General features: G+C 46.0%; 2 protein-coding genes across 5 annotated transcripts in view; both read left to right on the top strand.

The window, feature by feature from the left end:
- PPCS (phosphopantothenoylcysteine synthetase) overlaps positions 85 to 20,076 on the top strand; it is a 42,887-nt gene continuing 22,895 nt past the window's right edge. Inside the window, exons 1-4 of one of the 4 annotated variants that reach the window (XM_003128101.5) lie at positions 85 to 686; positions 861 to 964; positions 3,344 to 7,218; positions 18,499 to 18,673. In XM_003128101.5, coding sequence (XP_003128149.1) covers positions 179 to 686; positions 861 to 964; positions 3,344 to 3,667 — 936 coding nt within the window. In that variant the 5' untranslated portion in view covers positions 85 to 178 and the 3' untranslated portion in view covers positions 3,668 to 7,218; positions 18,499 to 18,673. Of the gene's footprint in view, positions 687 to 860; positions 965 to 1,029; positions 1,183 to 1,465; positions 1,604 to 3,343; positions 7,219 to 18,498; positions 18,674 to 20,076 lie in introns of those variants that run through there. The other 3 variants (XM_013977378.2, XM_013977377.2, XM_013977376.2) reach the window with 3 other exon arrangements.
- Positions 18,499 to 20,076, top strand: part of CCDC30 (coiled-coil domain containing 30) — a 92,881-nt gene continuing 91,303 nt past the window's right edge. The window contains exon 1 of the mRNA XM_021096923.1: positions 18,499 to 18,673. Coding sequence (XP_020952582.1) covers positions 18,656 to 18,673 — 18 coding nt within the window. The 5' untranslated portion in view covers positions 18,499 to 18,655. The remainder of the gene's footprint in view (positions 18,674 to 20,076) is intronic.

The raw sequence follows: 20,076 nt of genomic DNA, 5'->3' as shown, positions 1-20,076 counted from the left end.
CCGGCTGCGGGCCGTAGCCTGCACGCCCTTGCGGACGCGCAGAGCCGCAGCGCGCGCGCGCAGCGCACGGTGGCCACCGCCCCCACGCCATTGCGGCTGCGCGCGGCCCAGGTCCCGGGACAGGGGGCGTGGCGCCGGGGCCGCCGAGCTCGCGCAGGCGCGGGGCCGCCCGGGACCGATGGCGGCCGTGGACCTGGTGGCCGAGTTCCCCCAGCCCGCCGGTGCTACGCGCTGGGCGGAGGTTATGGCTCGCTTCGCCGCCGGGCTGGGCTCGCAGGGGCGGCGGGTGGTGTTGGTCACGTCCGGTGGCACCAAGGTCCCCCTGGAAGCCCGGCCTGTGCGCTTCCTGGACAACTTCAGCAGCGGGCGGCGCGGGGCCACCTCCGCAGAGGCCTTTCTGGCCGCGGGCTACGGCGTCCTGTTCCTGTACCGCGCTCGCTCTGCCTTCCCCTTTGCCCACCGCTTCCCGCCCCAGACCTGGCTGTCGGCGTTGCGACCCTCTGGCCGAGCCCCTCCCGGCCTGCTGAGTCTGGAGGCGGAGGAGAAGTCGCTTCCGGGCTTCGCTGCGGCTCTGCGGAGCTACCAGGAGGCTGAGGCTGCCGGCACCTTCTTGGCCGTAGAGTTCACCACTTTGGCCGACTATTTGCATCTGCTGCAGGCTGCAGCCCAGGCGCTCAATCCGCTAGGTGCGTGCCTTTAGGAGTCTGTCCAATGCCCAGCGGCAGAGCCTTTTCCCCCCTAGACACGTATCCCCTGACCCCCTCATTACCCAGGGCTCTCACCGTGGGGGAGCCTGAGCTGAGAAGGACCTGGCCTCATACCCCTCTTCGATTTATTACCCCCTGTGCTTCTCTTTGCAGGCTCTTCTGCGATGTTTTACCTGGCTGCGGCCGTGTCCGATTTCTATGTTCCTGCCTCTGAAATGCCTAAACACAAGATCCAGTCGTCTGGGGGCCCGCTGCAGGTGATGGGCGCGTCTCTTCCGGAGATCTCATTCCCTATAACCAATCTCGGGTTAATTTCCTTTTGATCTGGAGATGGCCTTTGTGCATCCCATATGTGCTAGGCACTAGGGATACAGAGATGAATAAGACACCGCCCTCCCTAAAGGACCTCACAGTCTAGTGAGGTTGCTGGACACAGACATAATTACAGTACAGAGTCATAAATGCTCTGGTAGAGGTACGTACAAGTGGAGTCAGCATGGGGTGAGTGAAACTTGGGGGAAGTCAGGGCTTTCTGGAGGAGATGGCTTGAACGGGGTGTTAAAAGGTGCGTAGAGGGGGGACCCGATGAAGTAGAGAAGATCATTCCAGACAGAGTACACAATTGGGGTTTGGAGGTGGGCAGTGCATTGTGAAAGAAAGTTGTTCCCGAAGGCTCCGGAGTCAGGAGAGTGGTGGGGGTGGAGGGAGGACTGGAGAGACAGCTTACTTCATAGGAGGTTTTGTATTCCTTCTTGAGGAGGTTGGACTTAATCCTGTGGAGCCAAGGGAACCTACGTAGGAGAATGATGAATAAAGTTTTTGTTGGAGAAGAACATTCTGGCATCAGTATGGAAGGTGACTCAGAGAGAGCGAGAGTGGAGGGGGCAGCGTAGATGGTGGGTATTGTTGCAGTTGCGGGAAGAGGTGTGGGGAAGGTGGTGGTGTGGTTGAGAGGCTGACTTGCTCTGCCTTCTTGGGACCCAAGGGGATTCTTAGTAGACTATAAGTAGGAAAAACTGGGGGCACCTGCTGACTTCCTAAGATGGTTTATTTGTCCCTTTCTTCAGCCAGTACTGAGTACCTACCATATGCCAGACACTACTGTAGGACCTGCAGGCAAAGCAGTGAAAAGAAGCATACCAAGCCCTTGTTTTGCTTATGCCCTACAGGGGAGACAAGTCGAATGCCTACCACGTTAGGCGTGATAAATGCCAAGGAGGGAGATGAAGTGGGGTCTGAGCATATGATCACTCTCACACTCGCTGACTCAGAGGGGAAATCCTGGTGCTTAGCTTAGTGATTTCACACTTTTCAAGTTCTGGGAGCTGTGGTTTATCCTGTAACTTTCACTTCTATCTTGAAAGTACACAAAACAACTTAACCTTCCCCTTAGAAGGGATTGAGACTGATATAGTAGTTTTTTGTTTGTTTGTTTTTTGGCTGCCCTTGAAGCATACACATATTCCTGGGCCAGGAATTGAATCCTGCCACAGCAGTAACCAGAGCCACAGCAGTGACAACACTAGATCCTTAACCCACTGAGCCACCAGGGAACTCCCTACAGTAGTTTTTGATGGCTCAAAATAAAATCAGTTCTGTTTCCTCAATGCTAAGATGTTAAAAGTGATTTTTTTTTTTGCTTTTTAGGGCCGCACCTTCGGCACATGGAAGTTCCCAAGCTAGGGATTGAATCGGAGCTACAGCTGAGGGCCTGTGCCACAGCCACAGCAACGCCAGATCCGAGCCACTTCTGCGACTTATACCACAGCTCACAGCAATGCCAGATCCCTGACCCGCTTAGCAATGCCAGGGATTGGACCTGCATCCTAATGAATGCTAGTCAAGATTCGTTTCCACTGTGCCACAATGGGAACTCCTGTTTTTATTTATTTATTTTTTTTAGGGCTGCACCCGTGGTATGTGGAGGTTCCCAGGCTAGGGGTCAAATCAGAGCTGTAACTGCCAGCCTACGCCATAGCCACAGCAACGCAGGATCTGAGCCACATCTGCGACCTACACCACAGCTCACAGCAACACTGGATCCTTAACCCACTGAGCGAGGCCAGGGATCAAACCTGAGTCCTTATGGATGCTAGTCAGATTCGTTTATGCTGAGCCACAATGGGAACTCCTTTCTGTCTTTTTTTTTTTTTTTTTTTAACTAGTGATCATTTTTAAATGGAATCAAATAGCCAGTCTACCAGTGCAAGAAATAGTTTAGGCTAAGAGGCTTAAAAACTCAGCCTTGTTTGAGCTTCTGCCAAAGTAACGTTTGCATAAATAGGTTATTTGCATTTTTTCAGTTGAGAGTTTAGTTTAAAAAATAAAAGAGAATGTTTGAGAAAATGTGATGCCGTTCTCTAGAGTTCTGCTGATGGCAGTGAGGGTGGCAGAGCAGGGCTAACTCATGGGGTGGTTTTGCCCCAGAACATGTATGAAGGCTTGAAATCAGGAATCCTCGTGAACCCTACAGAGGCACGGCTTTTAAGTCAGCGTTTACGATGCCTCGAAGTGTGACAGTGAGAAATCTCACCTGAATTGACATAGCCAAACAGCTGAGTCCTTGCTTTCTTAGTTTCCCTTGAGGTCAACAAGTAACTTTGTTTGCTTATGAAGATTTTCTTTTTCCAATACAGATAACAATGAAGATGGTGCCAAAAATGCTTTCTCCTTTGGTTAAAGACTGGGCTCCCCAAGCATTTATAATTTCCTTTAAATTGGAGACTGACCCCGCCATCGTAATTGATCGCGCACGGAATGCTTTGGAAATTTATCGACATCAAGTGGTGGTGGCTAATATCCTTGATTCACGCCGGTCGTTTGTGGTTATTATAACCAAAGACTCAGAAACCGAGTTACTGTTGTCAGAAGAAGAAGTAGAAAAGGGCATAGAGATAGAAGAGAAGCTAGTGGACGACCTTCAGTCGCGACATACAGCTTTTATACGTGACAAAAACTGAAGTAAAAAGCCCGTATTTATAGGCTCAAAAATTGTTCAGTGGACCAGGGCTCTTACGTATGGGGAGAACTAGAATAAATCTTTTTGCTTTCAGAAAGACAGAAAATGAAGGGCAAAAGCTGCAAGTGGTACGCTGACAAGTGCGTTTGGTCTTTCAAAAGTCCTTTCCTACTCATTAAAAAATGAACATAGGACCCCATGTGGCTCAGCCGTAACAAACCTGACTAGGATCCATGGGGTGCGGGTTCCATCCCTGGCTCCTGCGGTGAGTTAAGGACCTTGCTGTGAGCTGTGGTGTAGTTTGCAGACGCGGCTCGGATCTGGCGTGGCTGCGGCGTAGACTGGCAGCTCCAGCTCCAGTTCAAGCCCTCGCCTGGGAACTTCCATATGCTGCGCAGGTGCGGCCCTAAAAAACGTACAAAAAAAGGAAAACAGGGCAAAGCAGTTATGACCAAACCGCCTGACACACTCACTTGAATGTTACCTTGATTTTGAAAATGAACCCAAGCTGTTTTTCACCTTTTAAAAAAAATCTTCCTGGGAATTATATTCCTCAGAATACACATGTGGGGCCTGAATATCAGTCTTCCTCATACTGTAGCAAGAATTAGGGGTGCATGAATGGCCACGCTTTGAAGATCAGGTATTTGTTGATGCCTGCTATATGCAGGTCCTGAGGAGTCTGAGGATTAAAAGGATGAATCAACATGTCTGGGTTGGGAAATGATTATATAAAAAATTAAGTACAATAAAGTGTGTGCCCAAAAGTCAACACAATGGAAAGGGTGTTTTTTCGAAACGTATTTTAGTGAGAGTAGGAGAGAAGGACACTTCCCCAAGATAGAGTGCCTGTAGAATGGTTAGCTTCCACTGCATTTACTTTGCCTAGATTCTCCCCATATTTGAGTTAAGAATTTACCTTTCAAATATTTCAGAACTGCTCTTGAGGGAAGGCTAACCCTGGCTGCTACCTGGGGCTGGGCAGGGGCCAGTTGGTAACCACTGCCCTGAGGGAGGCATTACAATGCATTAAAGAGTATGAGTTTTGGAATCGTTTTAGCCAGATTTGACCCTTCCAGCTGCGCTTAGACACCTGACTTCATCACAACTTCCTGGTCTGTAAAAGGGTGATTATCTCTACAAAATGCTGCCATTTGTTCCGAGGATTAAACAAGCAAAAGTGAAGATAAAGCATTCATCGGGCACCTGGCACATAATTCACAATAAATGGTGCCCTGCTCGGTTCCTGAATCCTTGAGAAGTTTTCAAACCACTGACTGTCCTGGGCTTTTGGTTGGGAGTGCAAAGAGGTATAGTCTAGAGAAGCACCCTGAATGAGCCCTAGGATGGTCTAGTGTGCAATGAGAAAGAGTACCATTAAGAACTAGGTAGAAGCAGGTACCTGAGTTCAAATGCAGAAAATGGAGTGAATTGGGGAGGGTAGCCCAATGTGTCTGTCTGGCCATAGAGGTACAATAAACTTTAATTGAAAAAGTTGAAAGAGAAGTGCCAAGATACACCTGAATACTTCATTACAACCACCACTACCCTAAATGAAGTTATTTAGAGGGTTTTTCGATTCCGTTTTGTTTTCACTCAGAGCATTTAAACAGTATTTGTGGAGTTCCTGTCATGGCCCATCGGTAATGAACTGGACTAGTATCCATGAGGATGTGGGTTCCATACCTGCTCTCGCTCAGTGGGTTAAGGAGTCCACATTTCGGAGAGCTGTGATGTAAGGCGCAGATCTGGCGTGGCTGTGGTGCAGGCCTGAGGCTACAGTTCCCATTCAACCCCTAGCCTGGAAACTTACATATGCCGAGGGTTCGGCCCTAAAACGAAAAAAAAATGTGTATATATATATATATGAACAGTATTTACATGTCAAAATTCCAAGGGGTTGGTTCTTTGGATTGTTTCATCGGCAAGTGAAAGAGTATAAAATAAAGAAAACGAAGAAAGAAAGGGAGCACAAATCAATGAGAGCGAATAAGGAGACACTCGACCCGGATGGGAGGAGGGAGGAATGTATCCCTGAGGAAATAACGCTTGAACTGCCAAGTGGAAAGTCAAGTGGGCTGAAGGTGATGGTGGTGAGCGTTTCAGATCAGAGAAAAACACCCCGGCGAGAGCTCTGGTGCCAGAGGGAATGACTAAAGCACATCTAGAAGGTAAGGATAAGACCCGGCCGTGTAGTGCGTCTAGAACTGGCAAAACTTTGCAAAGGACCCTGCGCGAAACCAGCAAGACTAAGAAATGTCAAGTTTGTTTAGGATATCAGCAAAGGAAGGGCCCCAAAACGGGTAAAATCGAGCTCTGATGAACTAACGAGAATTTTGCAATAAGAGCATTTAAGCGAGGATGAAATAAACCGAGCCTATGTTAAATTTTGTGTCATTCAGTTTTATTTTGCATCAACTAGGATGCCGTTTTCCTAAACCGAATATTCAGTGTTTAGGACTTCTAAAGGACTTCGGCTTTACGGATCATTCTAGTCAAGTCCAGTTTCTTCATTTTTACCATAATGAGCTCAGTCCGAAAATGTGATTTGTCCGGGGCCCCATCCAGTTAGTGACAGGTCCTCACCCACAATTCAGAACTCCTGACCGCGCAGCCTGTCCCTTTTATGTATAAAGTTACTTCCAGACAATAAGTCCAAGTTTATTAGGCCAGGGCTCTAGATAAGGCCTGGCGGAAGCTATTTGAGAACTATAAATGCCCTGAGACAAGACTTGAGCTGCAAATACGCGCCACGAAGTGACCCTGGGTACTACAGAGCCAATGGAAAGAGCCGTACCTTCGTTCCCGTCAAAGCTAAGCCAGGAGCCAATGGTCGGCGCCGTAACAATGATCTCCGCAGGAAGCGCAGCCCCTGGGCCAATGGAGCGCGTCGTTTCTATGGTTCCCGCCGGAAGAAGGCGGAGGCGTCTCCGCGGCGAGCGCGGTTGCTATGACGCCTGAGACTGGGCAGGCACCTGCCGCTGGCCTCTGAGCGGCTGTGGAGCGGCGTTGGGCGCGCCCTGGGACCCTCACAGCGCTCACCGAAGGACACTTTCGGGCCCGGGTCCCGAGGCTCCGGCCGCAGACCCGAGGAGGAAAGGACCTATTCTCCGTTCTTTTTCAGCATCCCGGTCTTTCCCTCTTCTCTGCCCAGCATGGCCCGAAACGACAGGAGAGCCTCCTCTGGATCGGCCTTTCCAACCGCGGGCTGGAGGGATTCTGCATGAGGATGGAGTCGCCGGTTTCCCGGGACCCACGCACAGCAGGCATTTAGAGTTAGGCTGCTGCTCTTATTTAAAGAGGGCTGAGAACACCCGCAATCTGTTGGGTAGGCGTTCCTTTTCTCACTTTCCAGGCGAAGACTCACCCCTGCACAGAGACCGGGCCTGAAAATCCAGGCCATGACAAAGTCCACCAAACCACCGCTTCGCCTGGTTGCCGGCCTGTGAACAAAGAACTGCCATTTTCTTCTTTTTGCCCTGTGTTCGTCATGCACCTTACTTCCTGATGAAGCTGGAGGCCTTTTGCATCCTCAACGTCAAGCGTCATCAAGTCAGTTACCTTCTGCCTTTAAAGCTACAACCTCATTCACGTCTCTCGTCACCCTGAGCGCCAGTTTTCTCATTCTGTTCATTCCACTGCCATTCTCACCCTTCCTTGTCCACACTGCACCTTCCTGAATATACGTTCGTCTGTCATCTCTCCACCACCTCCTTCTACTTTCCTGCTGCAATGTTTTGGGTAGCTAAGTGTTTCACCTTCTCCAGCTCTGGAGGCATTCAGAAGATGTTCTCTGTTTCTCTGTACTATGGCAGGCTTTCTGTACTGAGCAAACGAGAGAGGAGGGTGGAGAGGTGCACACTGGTAAATACAAACTACATTTCTAGAGCCTAGTGTGTTTTGAAAATGGAGGGGGGGGGGAGTTCCTGTTGTGGCTCAGGGGTAAACGAATCAGACTAATATCCATGAGGAGGTGGGTTCATCCCTGGCCTTGCTCAGTGGGTGGGGGATCCAAGCGTGGCTGTGGCCGTGGCTAGGCAGCTGTACCTCCCATGAGACCCCTGGCCTGGGAATTTCCATATGCCCAAATCAGGCCCTAAAAAGCAAAAAGAAGAAAATGGAGAGAAAAAAAATCAAAATGCATTTTTGGGCTTACCCAGTTTTATACGAAGAAAGAAAATTGTTCCTTGCTTAAGCGAATACTGTGTGAGGTGTACATTTTAGTGCTGCATTCATGTATGTGAAAAGATCAGTCGGCCTGATCATGTAACAGGATTGATTTCAACTTCAAGCCCGTACGAACCCAACACCTTAACAACAGAATTTTGTGGACAGGAGATGCTTGAAACTCTTCTTGAGCCTCCTCTTCACATCAGTTTCTTAATCAGAAAACATTCTTTGTGATGCGAGTCAAGGAACCAAAGAACAGGAAGAATGATTGAAAACTGTTTTTGGCAAAAGAGGGCAGACCTAATAGTCCTAAAAAGATGGGAACAGAGGGCCTTAAAAATAGAATGATTTATTTTGCTCCAATGCAGTCGTTTTAGTTTGGAAAAGTTTAACTTGTCTTAAAATATGTGTTCCATCTTGTGTCTTATTATTTCTTCTTAAACGTAAATTTATTTTGAAGATATGCGAAGTGTGAATTTTTAACAGGTATTTGTGGGGATAGAATCATTTAGATATTTTTATTCCTCGGGCCAGTTTACAGCAGATATTTGTGACATGTCATGCATAGAGCCAGGTCAAGTTTCCAAGTTCTGAGAAATTCAGCTTTCTCTTCGATAACACATTGGAAAAGAAAGGCAAGTTCTGCAGCTTTTTCAGTTTTTCACGTTAAATGGGAACTTAATAAATTCTAACTCGTGAAAAAAGGGGCTGTAAGGGAGTTCCCATCGTGGTGCAGTGGTTAAGGAATCTGACTAGGAACCATGAGGTTTCGGGTTCGTTCCCTGGCCTTGCTCAGCGGGTTAAGGATCCGGCGGTGCCATGAGCTGTGGTGTAGGTCGCAGACATGGCTTGGATCCTGTGTTGCTGTGGCTGTGGCGTAGGCCCACGGCCACAGCTCCGATTAGACCCCTAGCCTGGGAACCTCTATATGCCAAGGGAGCGGCCCAAGAAATGGCAAAAAGACCCCCCTCAAAAAAGGGGGGGCTGTTAAGTTCTATATGGTAAGGACTTTTCCTTTTCTCCTCCAACATGTATTTATTGAACAAACATCATTATGACAATGTTGGCAATGTTAAAATCTTGAGTTATTCTGTCACCCTAGCCAGGTGGTTATAAACCTGGGGGAAATTTGGATTTGATCCCCAAGAGACATTTGGCAATGGGTAGAGACATTTTTAGTTGCCACAACTGGGGATGTGTCACTAGCTAGTAGGAGCCAGGGGTGCTGCGCTGCGTTCTGCTGTGCGCAGGACGTCCCCCCACAACAAAGAGTGAGCCAGGGAGTTCCCGTTGTGGCGCAGTGGTTAGCGAATCCGACTAGGAACCATGAGGTTGCGGGTTCGGTCCCTGCTCTTGCTCAGTGGGTTAACGATCCGGCTTTGCCGTGAGCTGTGGTGTAGGTTGCAGACGTGGCTCGGATCCCGAATTGCTGTGGCTCTGGCGTAGGCTGGTGGCTACAGCTCCGATTCAACCCCTAGCCTGGGAACCTCCATATGCCGAGGGAGCGGCCCAAGAAATTAAAAAAAAAAAAAAAAAAAAAAAAAAGACCAAAGAGTGAGCCGGCCCCGAATGTCGGTAGCACCGAGCTTGAGAAAGCCATTCCTGCCATATCACCAGGTCATTTTTCTGTGTCAATCCTTTCTTATGTGCATATGTTTTTTACATAGTGATAATCATAGCTGTATATTTTGCCTTTCTTTTTCACTTAATTTTATATTTTAAGTGTTTCAACATTGCTGCATTGTCTTCACCTTTTTTAAAAAGTATTTTTCTCTTTTCATTCAGAAGTTGTACAGTGTACACTGTGTTTAAGGAGCTCTAAGTTTTGAATCACATTGGTGTAGGAGGAAGAAAGAAGGGTTGGGCGAATAGCCTGAGTGGGTATTTCCATTTTCGTGGAAAATCCACCTACTCGTTACTGTGTCCCTTATGTCCCTCCACGACCTCAGGACCCAGAGCTCATCCTTTGCTCGGAGCCAGCAGGTGTGCGGTCGCGGAAGTGTGGTCCCGGCCCCTGCGCTGCGGGGGAAGGGCGCCTCCTGGGCGAGGTCCGAACACGCCGAGCGAGCGACCCCTCTCATTCTTTTTGCCCTCTTCCCGCCTAACATTCCTTCTCTCTGTCTCAGTTCGCTTTGCCAGTTTTACCACCCCACTCTTTACATCTAGAAGTTTTTGGAAGTCCACGAATGCGACAGGATGTGCTTCTTTCCAGTGGCTTTTTAAGATACTTGTGAGCATGTACTCAGCCTCTCCTTCTAAAGAGCAGTGTGTATATATACTTGGTAATGTAGGCTCTTTCAGGCACAGTTTAGATATCAGAGCATTTGGATTTCAAAGGATGAGTTTATATTGCCTCAAGATCTGCTTTTTTAGCATTTTCAAATTCCTCAACCATTGGGTCTCAATAAATCCTCTGGAAGAATGTCAGTTCTGGGATGTCAGAGCAGAAGAGGCAGAAGGACCTAGGATTCCAGGCAGAGAGACCCAAATAGTCGGTCTTAGAATAGGCAGCATGGTTGGGTTCAATATGAACACTGCTCTGAAGGGCTGACATCAAGGTGTGCGGAAGATGGGAGAGACAGGCGGGAGCCAGGTTGTGAAGACTTGGTGCCAAGCCAAGGTCTGAACAGGCACCAGCCCAGCAGCAGGGAGATCAGTTAAAGATGCTATTACACTTATTTGGGCAGGTAATGAGGTGAGTCAAATTAAGGCAGCAATCCAGACATAGAGAGGATGAATTAGAGAATGATAAAGGAGGTAGCATCTATAAATTCAGGGGTTGGTTGTGTATGCGTGTGGGATGAATACGGAGGGGCCAAGGACGACCCCCAGGTTTCTTGCTTGGGAAACTACACTGGTGGTGACTTTTTTAACTGCAGCATATACAGGAGGAGGAGCAGGTGGGAAAGAAAGACGAGTGGATTGTTCAGACTTCGTTGTTCACTAGACAGTTGGATATGCATGGCTCTTCAATAGTAGACTGAGTTCATAGTGCCTTCCTAGGCTACACACTTTTCCCTGCAACTTGTACTTCTCTGCCAATCCTGGATCAAAGCATAGGCTTTGGTGTCGTATTAGTACCCCCTACTTCCAGTCTATCCCAGCCACAGCTGTGTGAATGAGGAACACTGTACAACCAGCTTTGGAGAGAGGGGCACAATTCCTTGGGCGAGCAACAGCTACTCAAACGTCTCTCTTTAATTATTTTGAACTAAGAGATGGATAACAGAAATGACTTCATCTGAACAATTACATAAGGCTTAGGACTTGGACGGTTGTTTTTAGCTTTGCTGATGAGCCAGCAGAGAAAGTCCATCCATGTAGAGAAAACAGGAGGAAGAGATTCATAGGGAAACCCGTAAACCAAAGACCTCCTGGGTCAGGATAGACCAGCAGTGGCTGTCCGGTTCCATGTCTATTTCCCATGTAACTAGGTTTAGTTCAGAGCATATGCCCGTGTACCCAATGTTTTCAGTAATCCTCCTGTGTTAGTTGAGATTGGTCAACTGCAAGGGTCAGAACGCTCAAAATAATAGTGGTTTGACTAGGAACCATGAGGTTGTGGGTTTGATCCCTGCCCTTGCTCAGTGGGTTAAGGATCCAGTGTTGCCGTGAGCTGTGGTGTAGGTCTCAGACGCGGCTCAGATCTGGCGTTGCTGTGGCTCTGGTGTAGGCTGGCGGCTACAGCTCCGATTTGACCCCTAGCCTGGGAACCTCCATATGCTGTGGGTGCCCCCCTCCAAAGAATCCTACTGCAGAGGCTCAGGTTGCTGCGGAGGCACAGGTTCGATCCCCAGCCCAGAGCAGTGGGTTAAGGATCTGGCATTGCTATAGCTGTGGTGTAGGTCACACCTGTGGCTTGGATTCGATCCCTGGCCTGGGAACTTCCGTATGCTGTGGGTGCGGCCATTAAAAAAAAAAAGAAAAAAGAAATAGTGACATCATAGAACAGAGTGGCGGATACTGCACAGAGTTATATATAAAAAGAGCAGAAGCAGGTCCAGTTGGGTTTGGCACTTGAGGGTCCTTGCTGACTGAGAGTTTGAATACAGTGGGAAACAGCAGAAGCCGAAATGCGGTGACTTGAGTGTGAGAGACAGCTTAGAAAGGGGACAGTAAGTTGAGGGCGATGTGGCAGGACCAGAGGAGAGTTACCTTTATTTTTAGGATCAGAGACATCTTGGCCTGAGGGACAGACACAGTAGGAAGGAGATAATGAGCATACACAGGCCGGAAAAGCTTCCTTGAGGAAGCAGTGGGGGTGAGAGCTAGAACACAGGTCAGGAGGCCGGAAAGCTCTTCCACTGAGAGGGGAAGGAGGCAGGATCTCTAAAGACAAACGGTAGGATACTGATGGAGGCGGAAGAAGCCGACAAGTTTTCGGACGGCCCCAGTTTTATCAGTGCTGCGGAAGACAAGGTCATCTGCCAACAGGAGAGAGGTGAAATCTGGAGTTTGACGGGACAGGTGGAAGTTCTGAATATTTGCCATGTGAAGTGGTAGCAGAAGCTGGCAAAGTGCAGAGAGTGACCTCTGCAAGTAGGGAAGCTCGGATCGACGGCAGACCGTGATTTGTAGCTGCTCCGGCCTGTGTGCTCGCTTGTTTCCTTCCTCCTCTGCCAGCACTTAGCAAACTAAAATAGGGAGAGAAAAGTCACAGGGTCACATTTTTGCCAGGCTGGGATTTGCAAGGCAGGTGGCACAAGGAGCAAGATAGCTGGGGACACTGGTGAGAGACTGTTTGACATGAAAAACAGGGAGTTCCCGTTGTGGCTCAGTGGAAACGAATCTGACTAGTATCCATGAGGATGCAGGTTCGATCTCTGGCCTCGCTCAGTGGGTTAAGAATCCGGTGTTGCCGTGAGCTGTGGTGTAAGTCGCAGATGCGGCTCAGATCTGGCGTTGCTGTGGCCGTGACGTAGGCCGGCAGCTGCAGCCCTGATTCAACCCCTCGCCTGGGAGCTTTCCATATGCCATGGGTGCAGCCCTAAAAAGACAAAAAGAAAAAAAAAAAAGAAAAACAGTTGGGTCCAGGCTTGAGGGGGAAATAAGTGAAACCTTAGAGTATCAGTAGTTTGAGAGACGATATGTGGTCCAGGGGCTGGAGGTCTCAACGGTCGTTATTTATACATCTCGTGCCGTTATGTACGATGCATATTTCACACAAATCCATCTCGTGCCATTATGTATGATATATATTTCACACAAATACATCTCGTGCCGTTATGTACGATAATATATATTTCATACAAATACATCTCGTGCCGTTATGTACGATGCATATTTCACACAAATACATCTCGTGCCGTTATGTACGATAATATATATTTCATACAAATACATCTCGTGCCGTTATGTACGATGCATATTTCACACAAATACATCTCGTGCCGTTATGTACGATAATATATATTTCATACAAATACATCTCGTGCCGTTATGTACGATGCATATTTCACACAAATACATCTCGTGCCGTTATGTACGATAATATATATTTCATACAAATACATCTCGTGCCGTTATGTACGATATATATTTCATACGAATCTGTCTCGTGCCGTTATGTACGATATATATTTCATACGAATGTATCTATCTCGTGCCATTATTTATAATATATATTTTATATAAATATATCTCATGCCATTATTTATATTTTTATGGCAGTTTCTCAAAAAAGTTAAACATAGAATTATGTATCTAACAATACTTTTCCTAGGAATGTACTGAAAACAACTGGAAGCAGGGAATCAGATCCTGTTACACCGGTTTTTACAGCAGTGTTATCACAACAGCCCAAAGGTGGGAACAACCCAAATGTCCGTCAGTAGCTGAACGGATATAAACAAAATACAAAGGGATGTCAGCCTTACAAAGGAAGCACCTTCGGATCCTTGCTCTAAAGTGGATGAAACTTGAAGACATTAAGCCAGAAATAAAAGGACGAATGTATAAGTCCACCTGTTACCTAGAACAGGCAGCGTTATAGAGAGAGAGGTGGACAGATTTTTAGAAACAGAAAGTGAGCGGAGGTAACCAGGGGCTGGGAGAAGAGAGGGAAGTGAGGAGTTACTGTTTAAGGGATAATGAGAAGGTTCTGGAAATGGACAGTGGGTGGTGGTTGCACAACACTGTGAAGGTACTTAATGGCCCTGAATTCTCCCCTTAAGAATGGCTGAAATGGTAAATTCTCGGTTTCATATATTTAACACACACACAAAAAAAGAGCAGTGCGTGCAGGAGGCGGTGGTTAGAGTGGGGCATTTGAAGTTTAGGATCTGCAGGATTCCAGCCGTAGTTTAGTTATGACAAGGGCTTGGCTGTAGCCGTGGATGACTAGGTGGAGTGGAGTTTAAAGGTCTCTGGCTTTGGAAAGGCTGTCAGTCTAGGAGCTTGGATGCGTCACGCTCTTGGATACTGACCTGCAATCTCTACGGCCCTCCTGACCAGCAAGCCTCCTCTTCCTGTGTCCTGCTTACCCTTCAGCCCCCTAAACCGCCCAGAAGCCAAGGATCCAAAAGCATTCTCGGCGTCCTCCATCCACGTCTCCTCTCATCTTCCTCCAGCCTCAGACTCTCCCACTCCACCCTACGACACGGTTATGCTACTCTCTGGGGGCAGGCAGTCCGTGGTATGACGTAATAATTCAAATATTTATTTTCTTTCTTTTTAAATTTACTTTTTATTGAAGTGTAGTTGATGTACAATGTTGTGTTAGTTTTTGGTCTATAGGAAAGTGATTGTTACACACGCACACGCACACACGCGCGCGCGCTTTTTCATATTCTTTTCCATATGGTTTATTATAGGATATGGAATATAGTTCCCTGTGCTATACAGCAGGACCATGTTTATCCAGTCTATAGATAAAATTTTAATTTTTAAGAACTTTATTGGGACATAGTTGATGTACAGTGTGCTAACCTCTGCTGTAGAGCGGAGTGACTCGGTTACGCAGACGCATGTTCCCTTTCATGGTCTCTTCCGTCATGTTCATCACAGGACATTGAATGTAGCTCCTCGTGCTAAACAGCGGGACCCCCTTGCTTATCCCTCCTATAGATACGAGTTCACATCTGCTGATCCCAAACTCCCCATCCGTCCCTCCCCCACTCCCCTCCCTCTTGGCAAGCCCTTGCTCTGCCTGTGAGTCTGTTTCTGTCTCATAGATTAAGTTCTTTTGTGTCATATTTTAGATTCTACATGTAGGTGATATCAAATGGTATTTGTCTTTCCCTGTCTGACTTACTCAGAATGATAATCTCTAGGTCCATCCATGTTGCTACAAATGACATTATTTCATTCTTTTTTATGGCTGAGTAGTATTCCATTGTGTATATATACTACATCTTCTTTATCCATTCATCTTTCATTGGACACTTAGGCTGCTTCTGTGTATTGGCTGTTGTACATAGTGCTGCTGTGAACATGGGGGTGCATGTATCTTTTCAAATTATAGTTTTGTCTGAATATATGCCAGGAGTGGGATTGCTGGATTATATGGCAACTCTGTTTTTTTTTTTTTCTTTTATTGCATTTACATTTCTTTTTCTTTTTTTTTCATTAAAGTATAGTTGGCTGGAGCAGATCCTGTGGTGCAGCAGGTTAAGGATCTGGCATTGTCACTACAGCAGCTTGGGTTGCTGCTGTGGCATGGGCTTGATCCCTAGCCCAGGAGCTTTCACATGCCATGGGTGCAGCCAAAAAACAGAATAGTTGATTTACAGTGTTCTGCTAATTTCTATTGTATAGCAAAGTGACTTAGTTATACAGATATGTACATTATTTTTTAATATATCCCTTTCCCAGGAGATTGGATATAGTTCCCTGGCAACTCTACTTGTAGTTTTTTGAGGAAGCTCCCTACTGTTTCCCACAGTGGCTGCACCAACTTACATTCCCGTCAACAGTGGAAGAGGGTTCCCTTTTCTCTGCACTCTTCCCAGCATTTGCTATTTGTCGACTTTTTAATGACGGCCATTCTGACAGGTATGAAGTGGTACCTCCCTGCAGTTTTGACTTGCATTTCTCTAACAATTAGTGATGTTGAGCATCTTTTCATGTGCCTCCTGGCCACCTGTATCATGTGTCTGTTTTCTAATTGTTCACAGTCTCATCGGTTTATCACAACTGTGTTTTAACATTGTGATGTATTTTGCCTCTATTCTTTTCCTTGTGTATCTGGTTTTTACATAGGCGTAATAATACTTTTATATCCTGCTTTTTCTTTTATTATTAAGAGTTTTCCTGTATTGCCAAATAGTCCTCATAGGATACTGTGTGTTCCTAGTGCCTTGGGCTCTCTGGTTCCCAGGACTGAAACCACAAGGAACTGAAGCACAAGGCTCAGAGACCATGCAGGGAGGAGACGTGAGTGGGGCCCAGACCATGGAGTAGGCCCGGGAGGAGCACAAGATTTTTAGCCATGAGTCACGGGGAGGACGCGTGGGATACAAAGATCTGGGTTCTTCTTCCTATCGGTGTATCAGATGATAATTAGCCTTCTCTACATATCATCCACAAAACTGCTGATTTAAAGAGGGTTAGATGCTGGAAAACTTAGCAAGAAAGGAGAAGAATAATCAAAAAACAGGTTTTTTTTGGGGGGGTGGCACTCCTGCAGCATGTGGAGGTTTCCCAGCCAGGGATCAAACCTGTGCCATAGGAGTGACCCAAGCCACTGCAGTGAGAACTCCAAAAAAGCACATCTTAATATAATTCTGTAGAGAAGCTGCAGTATGGTAATTATGCTTATCAGTATAATCTGGGTCAGATTAAGTTGGTTAAAAGTTGGGTTTGTTATTAAGAGCAAGTCTTACTCAGTGGTTCTAGTAACACAGATACCACTCCATCAATCAGCAGACTTTTATTTCTCCCACCATAATGCAAGCTTAGGTAGCATGACTACTTTGACATTAAAAAAAAAAAATTAAAGGCACTATTGATGGAAGGTTTAGATCAATAGGTTTTCGAAGAGAGCTGAATGACTTAGAAGTCAACAAAAATTATAAGACATATCCTGCGAGCAAAAGAATTCCTTGACAGTACAGAATTAATGGGCTCTCTAGCTTCCAGAGGAGTCCTTTTATTGCTAAATATTCAAAAGAGAGGACCAAGAAAACCCCAAAACAAACTAACAAACAATACAGCAAAAGAGAGGACAAAAGCTCCTTTGGAATTGATAACATTGCAAGGTACCCTTGGGAGATTTTCATAGTGTTAAATTGCAAACTTCTGAACTGGGCAGATAGAAAGCTTGTGGGGTTCTTTAAATTATTATTACTCAAATGAATTTATCACATCTGTAGTTGTATAATGATCATGACAATCTGATTTCACAGGATTTCCATCCCACAGCCCAAGCACATCCCCCCACCCCCCTAAACTGTCTCCTCCGGAGACCTAAGTTTTTCAATGTCTGTGAGTCAGCATCTGTTCTGCAAAGAAGTTCAGTCTGTCCTTTTTTCAGATTCCACATGTCAGCGATAGCATTTGATGTTGGTGTCTCATTGTATGGCTGACTTCACTTAGCAAGATAGTTTCTAGGTCTATCCATGTTGCTAAAAATGCCGGTATTTCATTCTTTTTAATGGCTGAGTAATATTCCATTGTGTATATGTACCACATCTTCTTGATTCACTCCTCTGTCAATGGACATTTAGGTTGTTTCCATGTCTTGGCTATTGCAAATAGTGCTGCAATGAACATCGGAGTGCGTGTGTCTTTGAGAGTCGTGGTTTTCTTTGGATAGATGCCCAGGAGTGGGATTGCTGGATCCAATGGTAGTTCTATGTTTAGTTTTCTGAGGAATCTCCATACTGCTTTCCCCAGTGGTTGCAGCAATGTACAATCCCACCAGCAGTGTACTAGGGTTCCTTTTTCTCCACACCCTCTCTAGCACTTACTGTTTGTAGACTTTTTGATGATGGCCATTCTGGCTGGTGTAAGGTGGTACCTCATGGCGGTTTTGATGTGCATCTCTCTAATCATGAGTGACGTTGAGCATCGCTTCATGTGTTTCTCGGCCATCTGTATGTCTTCTTTGGAGGACTGTCTGTTTAGATCTTCTGCCCATTTTTTGATGGGGTTGTTTGTTTTTTTGGTATGGAGCTGCAGAAGGTGTTTACAAATTGTGGAGATGAATCCCTTGTCAGTTGATTCACTTGCAAAGATTTTCTCCCTTCTGTGGGTTGTCTTTTCCTGTTGTTTAGGGTTTCCTTTGCTGTGCAGAAACTTTTCAGTTTGATTAGGTCCCATTTGTTTATTTTTGTTCTTACTGTCGTTACTCTAAGAGGTGGGTCTGAGAAGATGTTGCTGTCATTTATGTCAGAGAGTGTAAGCTTGTGTTGTTTTAAAAAATACTCTACCATACATTTGCATTATATGTATCATGCCATTTGTTATTTTAGAAAATATTATACAACCATTAAAGTTTTAATATTTTTTGTATTGTTAGCTATTTCATGTGAGTGCTCATAACTCATAATTAACCATAACCATTAATTAGTAGGAAAACTAGACTGCCCTTTGTAGAGAGCGTAACTCTAGCCATAAAAACCTGTCAGATTTTCTGCATGCTCCGTTGTTTATACGTGTATGCATGTATGTGTGTGTGTGTGTCTATGTGTCTGTCTGTGTGTGTATGTATCTTTTATCTAGGAAGAAGTTCAGTTAGAAGACTTTCTTCACATCTTGAGAAAGAAGGGATTGAACCCCTTTCCTTTAGAGAACAGCCCTCTATTTCGTCTGGGGCTCGTTACAGCAAGCACACCTGAGGACTGCCTCCAGGAATCTAGAAGAGCTTCCAGTGGAGCCCATGGAAGAATTGAAAGAAGTAAGAGCTAATATCATAAAGTTTTAAGATGGCTGTGGTTTTGTTCATCATCCTTCATTAAATTAACATATTAGAAACCAGCATTTGAATGTCACTGCGTAGTTTGCAAAGGACTCACATGCACGCTTTTTTTTTTAATGAAGTCTACCAACAATCCGTACTGGTCTCCAGCCGAGGCCGCATACAGGGTGTTGCCCAGAGGTGACTGGTTGGGTGTTCCAATAGGTCTGCCCTGCTCGTGATCTTGGCACATTTATCCTTTTCTCAGCAACCAAGTCTCTGGCTGACTCTCCTGCTCTTAAGCTTAGAAACCTGATTAGTCAGCAGACTGTGAGTGCATCTGCTTCTCAGAGGTGGTCTTGTATGGATCAAACTCACAGTGAAGTTTGTAGAAAAAGAGGTACTGGCTTTTTTTTTTTTTTTTTTTTTTGGTCTTTTATTGATGATTTGTATTTTTTTCCGTTATAAGATACTGTCTTTTGAACTGACAGTGAGAAATAAAAGGAAGCAGACGTCTGTGTCCTATGGCTGATGCCTTCTTTCCCTACAGGCACACGACATGGGAAGCCACATTTTAATCAGATGTTTGCTTGTGAGCAAATGATTTACGATGACCAGATTTCCGCAACAGGACTGTCTACACCTGTCCTCATTTCTGGACCTGTTTTTTCCTAGAAGCAGGGCACCTAGCCCTTAGATGAGTAGATAATGGCACCTTTTGCCCCTCTTATCACTTTTTTTGATATTTCCAATACTGATCAGTGTACTTTCTCATATTTGAGCTACTTCCTTTAAATGAGTTAATAAATTCTCTCAGATTGACTTGCTGATCACTCCGTTGTTTTGACAGCTCAGTTCAAGTAGCTTGTTGACTTTTACGTGTCAGAGGGCAGTCTGATTTCCAAACTTTTCCATTCCAAAGAAGAATGCAGCGCCTTTAGAAAACAAGCAGGACAGCACAGAAGGCCATGAACTTTAAGCAAATGCGGGTGGAAAATTGCCTCTTTATGACCTTGGGCGAGTTCCTTAACTTCTCTGAGCTTGAAATCCCTCATCTCTAAGAGATGCTAATAACCTCTTCAAAAGGACTTGCAAAGTTTACACACATTAATGTGTTTAAAACATTGCACATACTTACTTGGCACCCAGCAAGTGTCTAATAAATCATAGCTATTGTTATTAGAAATTGGTGGTGTGGTTCCTGCTGTGTTAAAGGGAGGAAACCAAAGCGAACCTGGAAGTGAGAACGCTGGACGGCAGTTCTGTGTTCCTTCCACCATGCCTTCCAGCTCCTCGTTCATATTCCAAGGAACTGTCCCCAAGAGGCGTCAGCACAGTTCAGCAAATGCAGTTCCGTTATTTCGGTAGTTGTCTAAGCAGTTTGGCCTGCTGGGAGCTCAGTC

The sequence above is a fragment of the Sus scrofa genome, chromosome 6 (assembly GCF_000003025.6).
Source record: "Sus scrofa isolate TJ Tabasco breed Duroc chromosome 6, Sscrofa11.1, whole genome shotgun sequence".
Taxonomy (NCBI): Eukaryota; Metazoa; Chordata; class Mammalia; order Artiodactyla; family Suidae; genus Sus; species Sus scrofa.
This window is presented reverse-complemented; position numbering and strand designations above follow the sequence as displayed.